Genomic DNA, 14,899 nt, shown 5'->3' on the forward strand with positions numbered 1-14,899 from the left:
GTCTAGTATTTCATACTCTTGTTTCTGAATGCTTACTAAAGAGCAATAGTTTTAAGCAACTTAGTCATATAATAAGTTAGGAATGAAAGGAAGCTGTAGTCTTTGCTCATCTCATGGGGAAACACTGAAATTATGTGATCTATACAGGAGATTATAATAGGCAACGCATGAGAAGCTGGAATCATTATTTCAGGAGCTATTTTCCTAATGGAATGTAGGTTATTTTCTTTATCTGCATATTTGTTTTATGTAGCCAGTTACTGCAGTTACGTCTCAGCAACAGGTATTTCATCTGGATTTTGCTTCTTCTATTCCATGAACAGAAATATTTCTGAAATGCCTCCATGCAGAATGAATTATATAAGTCTGTCTGCATGGTGGTGCATTTAAACCCAGGCACATTGCTATTCAAATAAGGTCTTTTTAGAGGGGATATGTAGAGATTTAAACCCATACAAAGTTGGGTTGACCCAGCCTATTCTATATTCCTGTTACTGGGAAAAAGCATGGAGCTTGGAAAATATGTTTGACTGGACAAAGGCTGCCTTCTGCAGAGGCACATGGATATATTTGCACCATCCTTCCAATGCAAAGAGGACCCTAATGTTTGTTATTGTGTCCAGTAAACTTGCACTAATCTGGCAAGAATGATACAAAAATGTCCAGATAGCATAGCAGAGGCACACACACTTGTACTAGCTCTGGCTGTGTCTTAGCCATGCAATTCATGGCTATGAGTGAAGATATACAGCAGTGTTTCTACACAGGTTATCATTTTATTGAATAAAAAAACCCCCACAGTAAGCCAGTGGTTCAAGGGAAAATTGGACAACTGCATGGAAGAGACATCTGTTGAGAATTAATAAATACATAGACACTATTACTCAGAAGATCTGGGAATTTATTAATGGATATATCATTAATGGCTCCTGTTTTCTTGTACTTTTTTTTCCCCAGACATCATATTTTGACATCTCTTAAACTGAAAATCCATCATCCTGTCACTGACCCAGTATAGTTTTCTTGTACATAATTCAATAAAGTATTGGCTTTTTCAGGTATTGAAATTTGGAAGTTTGAATATTCTATTTGAAAGCCTGTATTTTTCTAATCATATTCTATCCACATTCTGTTCTAAACCAGATAAATTATTCCTACAGCCATTGTACTCTACAGCGTCCTTGAAACTCAGTGTCTCTCCCATGGCAGGAGGTGCCTGGGTTTATTGATACCTTTTGAAACTGTCATTTGTTAAGTCCAGTGGGATTTTTAGTGGACTGTATTCAGTCCTGCAGTAAAATTAATAGAAATCCTGAATTGATTGTAACAGGTGCATGATTAGAGCTTAAATTTCAGGGGTTTAAAATGAGGGAGGGGCTGTCTTTTCTTTGTTTTCTAGTAGGTGGCCATACATGTGTATTTTATATGCTGCTGTCAAGGTCTGTTGCCTGTGTGTCATAAAATGCTTTAGGATTTTTTTGTTCACATTTGTCTTCACTGAAAGAGGTGAGTGAACCAAATTGGCTTGGTGGTCAGTACCAAACTGTATACAAGATTAGCAGAATTTTTCAGCTCTCTGCTTGAGAGGACCAAAGGGGCCTATATTGCTGCCTGGTTTTGAGACCCTGGCTAAAGTTAAGTAGGAAGAATTTGGATCCAGCTTCTGTCTCAGAGCCAAAGCTGTGCAGCAAACCGAAAACCTTAGAGATGAGACAGTGTCAAGGTTCTACTTTTTAGTACAGTCAGACAACAGAATTGTTGTAAACTCAGTAAGACATGAAGCTAAAGTCAACACCTGTGACAAGAAAACATGCTCATGATCGCATTTTGCTGGTTCAAGAATCTCAGTATTAAACACTGTGTGGAATTTGTTCATCAGAGTGTCTTCTGCCATGAAAAGGAGGAGGAAACTATGTGTTAGGAATGAATGAAGCAAATGTTATACAAAACTCTTCATCCTGTAATAAATGTTTAGGTCTTCTTTTTTGTGCAGGACATAAGCAGAGGAATGGCAGACATATGGTAGCCATCTTTATGTTCTAATTATGGGGCTAAAATTACTTACATAACTAAGAGTAGCTACTGCAGCAGTCTTGTAGAGTTGCATGTTCCAGTGCATACCAGCTTCTCTAGTGTCGCTTTGTTTCCTATCTTTAATGCAAAGAAAGCTGTACTTGATTTTTTGCTGGCTGGTAATATTGTGCATTTAGCTGTTCTTTGCTGCTGGTACTGATGTATGCAGTAGGATTAGGCCCTAATATAAGATGTAAGAAATTGTAGTATTGATAGCCTTTTCTCCCATTGCTTCATCTGTTTAATCTATCTCTACCCAATAATAGAGAAGAGTTTGTGGGGAGACTGTTAAAAGTCACAGTTAATATTCCTTGAGATGACTTATCATCAGTTCATCAGTTGATTTGTATTTTTCCTTGAAACTAGCTGACCATTTGTTTTTTTAGGAAGCCACTGAAACAGGCCATTGTAGCACACTTCAGGGAAAAATAAAAGGACCTGCCTTTGCTGCAGTACAGTCTGGGGACTGACTGGCTGTGGAGCAGCTCTGCTGGAAAGGAGCTGGGATCTTGTTAGACAGCAAGCTGACCATGAGCCAGCAGCGTGTCCTGACAGAAAAGAAGGGCAACAGCTCCCTGTGTTGTAGTAACAGGAGCACAGATAGCACACCCAGGGAAGTGGGTATCTCCCTCTATTCAGTGTTCACTGGACTGCATCTAGAATACTACATCGGGTTTAGGGACCTCCAGTACAGGAAAAACATTGACAAACTACAGTGAGTTCAGCAGAAGCCCCACTGAGATAACTGGGGGCTGGAGTACATATCCCATGAGAAGATGCAGAGACTGCTCTTGTCCAGCCTGGAGAAGTGGCTTCAGGGGAAGCTAATAGCATTCCAGTACCTACATTCAGGTTATCAGGCAGATGGAGCCAGGCTCTTAATGGTGGTACATGGCAAGAGGATAAGAGACAATGGGCAGATGAAACAGAAAAGGCTCAGACGGAACATAGGGGAAACCATTTCACCATGAGGACAGCCAGGCATGGGAAAAGGTTGCCCAGAGAGCTTGTGCAGTCTCAGTCCTTGGGAAGTTCAAGACCAAACTGAGTAACCTGATCAGACATCATAACTGACCCTGATTTGATTGGAAGCTAGACAAACCTGGAAGTCCTTCCAGTTTCATATATTTTCTGATCCTATAAAACCTCTGCAAAAAAGATACTGATCTGTTCATAATACATATGTAACCACTTTTCTGGCTGCTACTACCAGCGTGTTTAAAAGATCCATTGTGTTGCCAAGTACTTAACTGAGCAGGTATGACCTGTGTGACATATTTATAAAGTTTATAAAGATTATGAAGTTTTGTAAACTTCAGTGAGTTTATAAGGGTTACCACATCATTGCAAACCACCAAGCACAACACTGGAAACTCTTAAGATCATCAAGCTATGAAGCATTGTATTATTGAAAAATCCCAAAAGGTGTAATTGTTTCTCCAGTGTTTTTTGTGGTATCCTGATGGTGCACAGGAATGATGATTTCCATCAGTATGTACTGATAATGTCTTCAGTTGCATGGCTCTTCTTATGTGGCTTTTTTCCCTGCTTGCTTAAATCTTGTCCTCACTTCCTGCAGATGCAGGAGAAATAGAAGAGAACTACTGGCCATTACTGCAGTGCCTCTAGTTATCTGAAGGCTTTTGAAAGCCCACATGTGAATTGGAGCTCTAATAGTCTCAAAGAGATAAATTATGCTGTATCACAGGCTCAGTGATTTATTTTACTGTCCTTAAGATACAATTGTTCCTCAAGGGCAAGTGTTACCTTTGATGAAAGTTTTTTCCTAGGTGTTTGGATTTCCAGCAAATAATGATGAAGGAAAATACAGGAGAAGCTGTATCCCTTTACCTTTTTTAAATGGGAAATTGAATTTGACCTGCCAGAAATGCAAATCATAGAAGAGTTAGGATTAAGGAGTTTTGCTGGGATTGAGACATGCCATTTTTAGACAATGTTTTGAAGTCACTGAGCAGAAGAGGCCTAATCTGGATCCCTAAGATACCACCCAAGTCTGGAGTTGCATTGAAATTCTTACTGTAGATTGGCTATTCAAAGTCGCAGTTGAGACCATAAACCAATGCCTTCAAAGCTATTTTTCTGCAGGTTTTTCTTTTTTATCCAGCTAGTATAACTTTTTGAGGCTAAACAGTTGTGTCAGCTGCATGTACACTCATCCATGCTTAGCCAGCCGGTGTCTTGGTAAACCAGCTCTGGACCTATCCCTGCATGGCTGTCTTTGTCTAGAAAGGTAGCCCCTACCTACCTAATCTGCAAATGCACAACTGCACCCTGTGTAGGTTCCATTTGAAAATAAAACAAAAGGTCTTGAAAGAGCACTTAGTTGTTTCTTTCCTCTTCATCTTGCCTTACCTGTCTACAGAATATTTAACCTTGTTTCACTTACATTCTTCTTTAAGAGTTAACCCTTTGGGCTTACTTCTCTTGCAGAGACAGTCATGGGTCTTGGGGACACTTTTTGTGACGCGATACAATTCTCTAGATTTCATAAACTAACAGCTATAAGGTTTTCATAGCAGCAGTTTTAAACTGTAGGTTGTTCCTTGAAAATTTTTGCAACTACTATCTTTGAGCATATTAAAAATATTGTTTGTTATTTTCTTCTTTATTCCACAAAAATCCCACATAGTTAAAAGTTCCATGAATTGCTAGGATGGATCATTAAAGTGAGAGCAGCCAGGGCTCTTTATTCCACAAATCTTTATAGGACTGAAATACTTGCAATACAATCCTGGTTATACATAAAGATTGGAGGATGAGAGGCAGGAGAGCTGCCCTGCAGAAGGGGATATGTGGTTTGGGTTGATGGCCATTTGATAGGAATCAACAGTGTCCCTTGGCAGCCAAAAGGGCCAGCTGTGTCCTGGGGGGCATCAGGCACAGCATCGCCAGCCAGGCAAGGGATGGGATTGTCCCGCTCTGCTCTGCAATGGCCCAGCCCCACCTCGAGCACTGTGTGCAGTTTTGGGTGCCACAAAAAGGACATCAAACTGTTAGAGAATGTCCAGAGGAGGGTGACCGAGATGGTGAAAGGTTCTGAGGGCAAGATTTAGGAGGAGCAGCTGAGGTCACTTGTTTGTTGAGCCTGGAAAAGAGAAGGCTCAGGGGTGACCTCATCACAGTTGACAACTCCCTTGAGGGCGGCAGTGGACGGGGAGGTGCTGCTCTCCTCTCCCTGGTGAGCAGCGATAGGACACGAGGCAACAGAATCAAGTTACATCAGGGGAAGTTCAGGCTGGACGTTAGGAAAGGGTCCGTCACTGAGAGGGTTGTTGGTCACTGAACAGGCTCTCCAGGGAAGCTGTCATGGCACCCAGCCTGTCAGAATTCAGTGTCTGGACAATGCTCTTAGTTCTGTGGTTTAGGTTTAGGTAATCCTGCGAGCAGCAGGGAGTTGGACTTGATCCATATGGGTTCCTTCCAATTGGAGATATTCTAGGATTGTGTGATTGTGTGATTGTGTTCTTGGGTTTGCTCAATTTGCAGAGTTATCACTATCTTCAAAATGGTATAAGATTGAAATTAATTAAATACTATTTTATGTATCATATATGCAAAATATACATAAAATGCTAATGTAAATGATACAGTAAGTGAACTGAGTGTCTTTATTTTGTATAAACACTAATATGACTTTCAGAAATTCAGAAGATATAGTTGTTTTGAGTAATCACCCATGATGAGTTACATCTATGTGTAGTGGTAGAAGGTCTTTACTATCAATTTAAAATTAATAATGTAATAAACAAGACTGACCCTTACTTATGATGCAAAACCTACATTTAGCCTATTATAGACTGCTGAATAGTGATATTCCACAAGCCTCAATTATATTAATTGTACTGGTGTTTCTAAAATTATTTTTTAGGAACAGTTAGACAGTGAGAGCATGAAATTGAAGCAACTTGAGGACAAAAGCAATCAAAAGGAAAGAAAGCTTTTATCTATTATTTCCAATCAAGATGATAAAATAAGAAATCTGAAAAGCAAATTGCAAGAATTAAATGAAGCACAAAAGGGTATACAGATGCCAACGTATAAAAGGGAGGTAAGATAAGAAACCAAGTAGAGACAAAATGAAAAAGACAAACATTTGTAAATTATTACTTCTTTCAAACATGAAATGTTTGGAATTCATACTAATTATTCTAATAAATTTATTTTAAATTTCAGAATTCTATAATTACTAAGAAATTGTCAAATTATATAAAGCACATAGGGAACACCATTAAATACATATTGGTTAGTTTGTGTGTTAATTATTTTATGGTATGTCTTGAAAATTTTCATATTTGTGAAAACTCCTGATTAGCATTCCTGGTTTATAATTTTCAGTTTGAAGTTTTGACCAAGATTGAGTTGAATTTTTCATTTTTATGCCACCCTATTTTTGTTACAGAATAGCATCCAGGGTGCTATTCTGTCCTTGTGGGATAGCTAGAGTGCAGTCATTGATGTGACTCTAACCATGTATACACATATTAGCTACCTAATCTAAAGTGAACACAGGTAAGGGTAGGAGCACAGCAACACGTAACTTGTTGCTATTGGACTTCCTGAGCATTGCTTAACTTACTGTGGCAAGCACTTGTATTCCGTGTTGCTGGGTGTAAGGCAGCTCAAATGCATCTACAGGAGCTGCAGCTGCACTTCAGCCTTACAGGTAAGACACACCTGTAGGCTATGGACCTGTGGCTATAGGCAGTGTATCAGCTTATACGGATTTCTAAGCTTATACATCTTTGAAATCAGCTGATTTGGCAGGCGTGCTCAAGTTCGTGTCTGACTTGGAGCACATATGAACTACCCAGGCCATCTGGTAATGTAGCTCTAGTGGAACTGCAGTTTAATGACTGGTTATTATGAAAACTGTCCTTAATGCCTGGCAGATGTAAAACTATGTAATACTGGAGTGAACCACACGGTGGTAGTCAAAGTTAATAACTTATTTAAAAAACTGCTAAAACTCCTGACATCTTCGCTTCCAATGTGTTCATTGAAATTTTCAGTGAATAAATTTTTTAAGAGGTAAAATAGCTGTGTAACAAGCTGATACAAAAGACAGAATCTTACCTTATACATGACTGAAAAAGAATTACAATCAAGCAATATTCTTAGAACCAGTTCCCTTTCAAGGGAGTATGAGCAGAGAAATGCCACACTGAGTTAATAAGTTAAACTAAAAAGAACTAGGAATTTCACACAAACTGCTTTTGTTATTTTGACAATGCTTTGAGAGCTTTCAACAGGACTGGGTGAAGGACCACATGAAATTTTTATTCATATCAAGGTGAAGCGCAAAATTAATATACTAATGTGCTCAATATTTTCATATTTTACTTCAAGGTGAAAAGTAAGAAAGTTGTTCCAGATAAGCCTGAATTATCTCTAGGGATCTCTGGTATTTCACCTAGGCCTGAAAGGTAAATACTTCTGCAGCATTTTTCAAATCTATTTTTGTCTTTTCTGCAATTAAGACCAGCTATTTCCCTCTTTTCTACACAGTACCTTAACAACTGGCTGGACAGGGAGTCGGGAGGGGGGAGCATCAAAGGTCAAAGACTTAATGCAGGAAGATAACAGAGCCAGCAACTATGTAGAGTCATAGCTGGGGCTTTACAAGTATGTAAGAATAAGTTGGGAGGGAGAAAGAGAGCCTCTTGGTTCAGCAGGAGGTTAAACTCTGGGAAACAGCAGTGCATGTTAATGCTGGGGTTTGGATAAGCATTAACTGCCTTGCATTAACTCTTCTGGACAGGAGTGTACAGCCATTATGGATTAACTAATGGCAGCAGAGCACAGGAGCCTGCTGTGCTGCCAGGAAGAGGTCCGATAGGCAGCATGAAGAAATAATTCTTGGTCTGATCCATCCTAAATGAGAGAGTTTGAAACCAAGTTTATCTGTAAGCTGAAGCCAGCAAGCCCCTGCTATGACCAAGGCAGTCGATTTCCTCTTCTGCCAGTGATTTCGGAAAAATATTGACCAAAATCTTAGGTTTGCATTTTTCGTAGGATAGGCAGTAATGCCACTTTTAACAGCTTTGCTGAGGTGAAATAGAAGATTCTCTAAGGTGAGGTTAGGGGAGTGTTAAGGGAAAGTGTCATAAATTCTTGCTGTCTTCTTATTCTCTTGCCTAGGCATCTGCTTTTGACTACTTCCATGCATAGGCTAGGTGAACTACGTGAATCTTTAGTCTGGCTCACTACTCCTTTATGATAAGAAAAAGAGGAAATAAGACTGTAATGTGAGAAAGACTTGTTTGTCTTTTTGATTTATATCCAAAAAAATGAAAAACCTTTACCTCTCTTCTGTCTCCCTGCTTTCAAATAGCTCCCTTACTTTACTGTTTTCTTGGAAAGAGGTATGTGACCGGTAAGATTACTGGTAATCTTACATTAGTAAGATTATAGTATCACAAATGTCTAGCAAATTAAGACTGCTTCATCCAATCATAGCTATATTTTAAAGTTCTGATTAGAAACTTCAAATTTTTTTCTTATTTATCAAAACATCTGAAAAATCATCAGAATGTGTTAACAGTAGCAATTTTAACTCCTTCTGTAGATTTTTTTTCAAATGAGATACAAATAGACATTTGTGTGTTCAAAAAGAGAAACACAACAGAAGTAGGAACACAGTCTGCTATATGAATAAGCAGTAAAAAAGGAAAACAATTCACTAGATTAAAGAAAAATCCCTTTCGAGATCTTTTGATATAAAGATGCAAAAGAGAACACAAATCGAACTTCATTTTTTCATCTTTGAAGTTAATTTTATAAAATCCATTATATTGTGCTTAAAAATATAAATTACTCAGCAAGTTTCTCAAAATTTCACAATGGAATTTTATGGGTGCGTCGGTAACTAAATAAAGGTGCCTTTGGGCAAATAAACTCACACCAGCATGAACTATTTTTACCATTCTTGGTGCAGATAACTAAATATCTGATTCCCATATGATACTCTGGAAAAGATATAATACAACAAATCCCTCAAAATAAAAAGAAAAGTCATATGATATTGTATGAAACCAGAGGCAATGAGTTCACAAACTCCTCCCCAAAATCCCAGGTAGACAGAGAAGGAAAGAGCCATAACAAATGCTTGTGTGTTCCTTCTTCTGCAGTCTGAAGTGCACCGGCAACAACAGAAAACTACTGATGTTCATAGTGGCACCATCTTATTTTCCCTAGGATGAGGTGGAAACAGTACCCTTGGGAAAGATAAACTCTTCCCAAAAATACCTGAAAGAACCAAAAGGCTGGATTTTTGGGGATGGTCCTTGCAGGGCCAGTTCCTATGCTCAAATATATATGTGTATGATATGACTAAACAGCCGTTTGACAACATTTCCTTTCCTTTTTCCTGCTTGCTTTTACTGAGGAGAACAAAAATATGTATACATATGTTGAGGAACAAGATATCCAAGAAAAGTAGCTTATACTATTGTTTTTCTCTGGTTTGTGGGTGTGACTAGATTAAAGGTCACAACAAGCTGAATTGTTTGACTCTAATTTACAATTTTGATCTTCCAGAGAGAGTCTGGAGACTATTTTCCAGGACATGAAAGAAGAATGTCATCAAATATGTATGCTAGCCAGAGAACAAACAGACCAACTGAGTAAATTTAAGATAAAGCCAGAACCTGAAACTGGTAATATCATACTTAAGCTCTTATTGTGATTCAACTGTTTGAAAGCTTTGCTTTATATTTGAAAATACTGCAAATTACACATACATAGAAGTACTTCCACTGTTTACCATCTGCCTTTTTCAAGTCTGTTCACATGGTGCTCAGTATTTCACCAAGAAAACGCACCGCCAGTTTTGGCATTCTATGACGAGTGCTCCAAATCACATGCTATAAAAGACAGTCATCACATCAATGGCTCTTGTAATTGTTTTGTCCCTTGGAGTGAGAGGCAGGCACTTACTACATGTGATATCCCATCCATACTGTGTGAATGACAGCACTTGCTTGCTTTTAATTTAGCTGTCAGTTCAAAAGATGTCTGCTATGAATGCCTCTAGCCCCATATCTGTTAGAGGAAATCTGCCGGACTGAGGAGACTCAGAGGACTTATTTTCTAGACTTCCTTGTGCAGACTTTTAAATACTGTTTTGTTACATGGGACAAGAGCTTAATCCAACACTTCCTGAAAACAAAGGGAAGGCTTGATTTTTGTTGAAACTATGAGGGGTCCTGAATGTCCGGTTCTGCTTACCTTTGATATAATGTAAGCTACTCTGGGTATGCTCTACTAGCTTTTCTTAATAGTCGGATCAGACTCTTAAGTGATTTCAATAAGCACCTGGCAAATGCACACAGTTGAAGCAAAAGATGCTGATTTCAGCACTTGATTTTAATTTAGGTCGTCCATTTTTGAAGTTTTGTTACATGAAGTGCTGACATGTATCTTGTTGCTTCAAATTTCTCTGTACTGTATTGTGATATTCTGATTGTATGTTAATAACTTCATTATTTGGGGGTGGGAATTTTGGAGGAGCTGTGTTTGGTGACTTACTTCAGAATGGTTTTGATTTCCCTAAAGAAGTGCCTAACTCCACTGTGTGAAAAGCCATACATGATACAAGCTGTATAGATGATAAAAGAAGTGCCTAAGTCAACTGTATGCAAAGATACGCATGACAAAAGCTATATAGATTTAACATTTGATTTGGTACTTCTGTGTTCCACTTTACTACACTATCTGATGTCAGAAGACTGCTGCATGATCAGTTTTTAACGAAGTTATTCTCTTGCCTGATTAGGAGCAACCATTACCATTTTTATTAATATAGTGCCAAAAATGAAGGGCAAATTCTCAAAACAAAGGGAAAATATGGCCCCATTTCTGAATAGTTATTCAGTTTAAATATTTAACTAATTTGGAAACCAGTGGGAGTTGGGTACCTGAATACCTTCTAAAATCGTGCTCATGGTGCCTAGCATGTTCTTGGCACTGTGTGAAATGGTTTGGGTTCCAGCTTCTATTTCTGCCAGAACACTTCAGTAAATATGCAAGTATGTGTTAAGAGTATGGGACAACATAATTTTCAATAAAATGAAAATGTTTATAGCCATAAATCAAAGAGAAATATAATTACTAGACCAGAATTATTTCCTCTTATTTCTGTTCTGCTAGTTTTTGTGTCAGAACTAATGTTTGTAAAAGAGAACCGCAATCTGATTTTAAAGAGCAAAAATTAACAATTAAAAAAAGCAGGGAAGGAAGACAAAAAAAAATTATCCAAACACCACGTTTTTAATAATTATACTTCAATGGACTATTTAATGTTTTCTTCATTCTTTCCTCACAGAAATACAGTTTTCCATGCCGATACAGTGCACTGATAAAACTGATGAACAAGCAGAAGAGCTTTTTAAGCCTCGGGTTATAAAGGATATAAATAGAGGTGCATCATGCATCACATCTATCACACCAAGAGGAGTGGGCCAAGATGAGGACAACAACTCTGTAGAATCACTTTCTAAATTTAATGTCAAGTTTCCACCTACAGACAATGACTCTGCTTTCTTGCAGAGCACTCAGGAAAAACCAACAGTTCCTTGTACTGGTATATCTGAAAACATGCTTCAAGATCATCATTTTAACCTGGAGCACAGAGACCGTGCTGTTAACCTCAGTAAATTGGAACCTAACTCATTTGAAGCTCATGGCATTGATCTCATGACCTCAGCTTTACAAAGCTTAACTACTGTTGACAAAACAAACCCCTCAGATCATTCAAAGATGCCCATAGAAAATATCTTTGACAAACCATGTTTAAAAACAACAGACAGTGGTTTCACATTTGTACCTAAGCACACAAACCAGGGTGTACCTGAAGTAATTTTTTCTTTAGAAGCTGCTGGAACAACCGTCAGAGGTCCTCACCAGGTATCTTTTCTGTAAATATTCTACATTTGAAAAAATGGTAATGATTCAGACACACATTTTGAAAAGATCTTTGAGATGGAATTAATATATTCTATAAAGTACCTCATCAGTCTTTTTTTAAGACAATATCTCTTGTCAGTTCTTCTTCCTAATACTGGAGAATGTGTACCAGATGCTTTTCCAGTGAGACATCAGGAATATAAGCAGACACAAGCACTGGATGGTTGTACAAATTTCAGTTCTTCTAGATATTAATTGCTTCTATATCTATTTCAAAGCTGTCATTAATCCTAAATTGCCCCCTAGATTGCTTTCTTTCTACCCTGGATCTCAGTTGAATAGGGCACACATTTGTTTTAATTGTTTTTCATGTACAGCAGAGAATATGAAAAATGGACCAATTAAAAAGATAAACAGATAAATACTTCCACTATGAAAAAAATAGCTACTTTTTGTCTCAGTCTGAGGTATCAACAATACCCTATTCCTCCGCTCTAAGAAACTTAAATTTTTGGCATTGTAGGAAAAAAGCATAATTATTTTTTCGAATGAAGGAAAGTTCACTAAAACACTTTATTTTAGGTTTATATATGTAATTCGGGCTTAAATTTCAGTTATATCCTGAAGTCCATGGGAGGTTCTGAAAACAAGGCCCAGTTACTGTAATGCAGAAAAACATTGTCATGTTCTGACACTCACATCTCTGAATACTTTGCTTCTTTTGTGCAACATCCTGTCTCAGCTGAAAGCTGGCAAAATTATGGAGCTTTATAGACTGATTTTGTGGGCTTTTTTGTTTCTGTGGCTTTTCTGGTACCTTGTGAAAGGACAGATTTTCAAGAATAAGCAAATAGTGATAATTAGGAATTCTCTGAGGGTGGAATTCACATATTTTTACTATTTACATGGATGAAGTTTTCTGTTCTTTCCTAATGACAAGGTACGTGCAGCAGAAGAGCATTACCTCTCATTTGGTCACTGCATGACATGCAAAACTAGCATTTGGAAAGTGTTTGTAGGACATGATACCTTGGATGTTTTCTTCTCCTAAAATTTACCCAGTCTAGTTTAATTTTCTATTGCAAACCACTTTTGAGGGAAAATTTTAAAGCATTGAAAGATTGCTGTTTTAAACCAAAAGCTTGATTTTTTTGAAAGGTATTTTAAATATCTATTTGTAATGTAGGAGATCTCAATTCTATACTAACTTATTAATTTCAGTTTTTATTGTATTTTTCATTGAGGGTCTTCAGTTAAAGTTGTGACTAAGTTAAACAAATTAACACATTTATTTTACTGCTAGTAGAATTCCTGTGGAACTGTGAAGCATTCACTCCATTGCTTGTTACTATCCTCTTTTTCTGTATTCCCTCTCCAGCCTGTTCTTTTACTAGTTAGTCTGTGTATTCCTTTTTCAATAGATGGCACCCTGCATTGTACATTACAGCAAGTGAAACAGCTGGTATGTGGTTATAAATTGATAGGGGAATATGCAGCTTAAAAAGTACAGAACAGTGGTTGAATAGCAGCAAGCCTTTGTCCATTGGTATTTCTTCAAAATAAGGAAATTAATTTGGAGCCAGCATTTAAAATGTGAATGATCTATTTTGTGGAGAAAAATGTACTAATGCTAACACTCAGAGAAAAAGAAAACTAATGGTGAACTGTTTCAGTATTTCAAAGTCATATCTACAATAGCACTGCATTGATTAAAATGTTATTTCTTATCCAGAAGTTTGTTTGAAACAAGCCAGTATTACTTTAGAATCCATTAAACATACATCTGTACATAGCAGTATATTTAAATATCCATCACCTTTATTCATTTGCCTTAAAAATAGGTTTTCAAGTATTTTTCCCAATTAATTGGACTCAGCTCTAGAGGTTTTTCTGACTGTAAGTTGTGCTAAAGATTTGATCACAGATAATACATATGTAGATTGAAATACTAATTTTTTTTAAAGCTACTGGTATACATGCCCTTTTCACTGTGTTAACCTTAGCAAAATTTATGCATAAACTAGTCCTTAGTATTTTTACCACCTTTCTGGGGGGTGGTTATGCTGCTTACAGCTTCTATCATCCCTTCAAAAAATGAAGGAAGAGTCAAAAAGGAGAGAATTATATACCTCATTTTTTTTCCTAGTGTAGATAAAACTTTCAAGTATTTACTACATATGTTAACTTATAAAATGGAAAACCCCATAAATGCAATGGATTTGGCAACAGTAAGTTCTTGGAACTGCTCTCAGTTGGTGTAATAAATTTAGCTCTTTCCCTCTATGTGGATACTAAATCTAAAAACTCAGTACTGTTTTCTTAGAATGTAACTTTAAAAAAAAAAACGTGACTGAAAAGAGCAGCAGATTAAAATACACATGGATATTAGTGAACCTAGGATTTTACAGACTACATTTAGCTGAGACTTTCATATAGATACACGTTTATTAGTATTTGCAGTTTGAGGGAGTTGTTTCCACCAAAAATACTTGCAAGTATGTTCATGATTTTAAAAGCAAAACAGTAGTCTATTAATCTGAATATTAATGTTTTTGAAATGGAACATCTGCTTAAACAGATCCCTATTCTGACAAGGATATTAAGCACAATCTCAGCACTCAAGAAATGGAAGTTAAGTGCCTGCATGTGTGGGTTGCTGGATGAGTACCTCCCCTTGTTATGTTTCCAAGATGACAAATAGTTTTTACATTGCTATTTTATCTTTTTTTCAAACAGTGCTTTACATCATATCAGAAACAAGTAATTCTAAACACATTTATGTAGTGTGTTTAAGTGTGTTAACTTGTTTAAGTGTGTCAGTGTCTAGATAGATTTAATATGCAATTTACACCAGCAACATACAATAAGTAGACTCTTTGAGCTGAAAAAAGTGGTGTGATTG

General features: G+C 37.2%; 1 protein-coding gene across 4 annotated transcripts in view; it reads left to right on the forward strand.

The window, feature by feature from the left end:
• The window catches only part of TANK (TRAF family member associated NFKB activator), a 33,089-nt gene that overhangs the window by 14,545 nt on the left and 3,645 nt on the right, over positions 1–14,899 (forward strand). For 3 of the 4 annotated variants that reach the window (XM_039555108.1, XM_039555107.1, XM_039555105.1), the window contains 4 exons: positions 5,963–6,142; positions 7,441–7,517; positions 9,631–9,749; positions 11,417–11,997. In XM_039555108.1, coding sequence (XP_039411042.1) covers positions 5,963–6,142; positions 7,441–7,517; positions 9,631–9,749; positions 11,417–11,997 — 957 coding nt within the window. The remainder of the gene's footprint in view (positions 1–5,962; positions 6,143–7,440; positions 7,518–9,630; positions 9,750–11,416; positions 11,998–14,899) is intronic. The other variant, XM_039555109.1, reaches the window with a different exon arrangement.

This window comes from Corvus cornix, chromosome 7 (assembly GCF_000738735.6).
Source record: "Corvus cornix cornix isolate S_Up_H32 chromosome 7, ASM73873v5, whole genome shotgun sequence".
Lineage (NCBI taxonomy): Eukaryota > Metazoa > Chordata > Aves > Passeriformes > Corvidae > Corvus > Corvus cornix.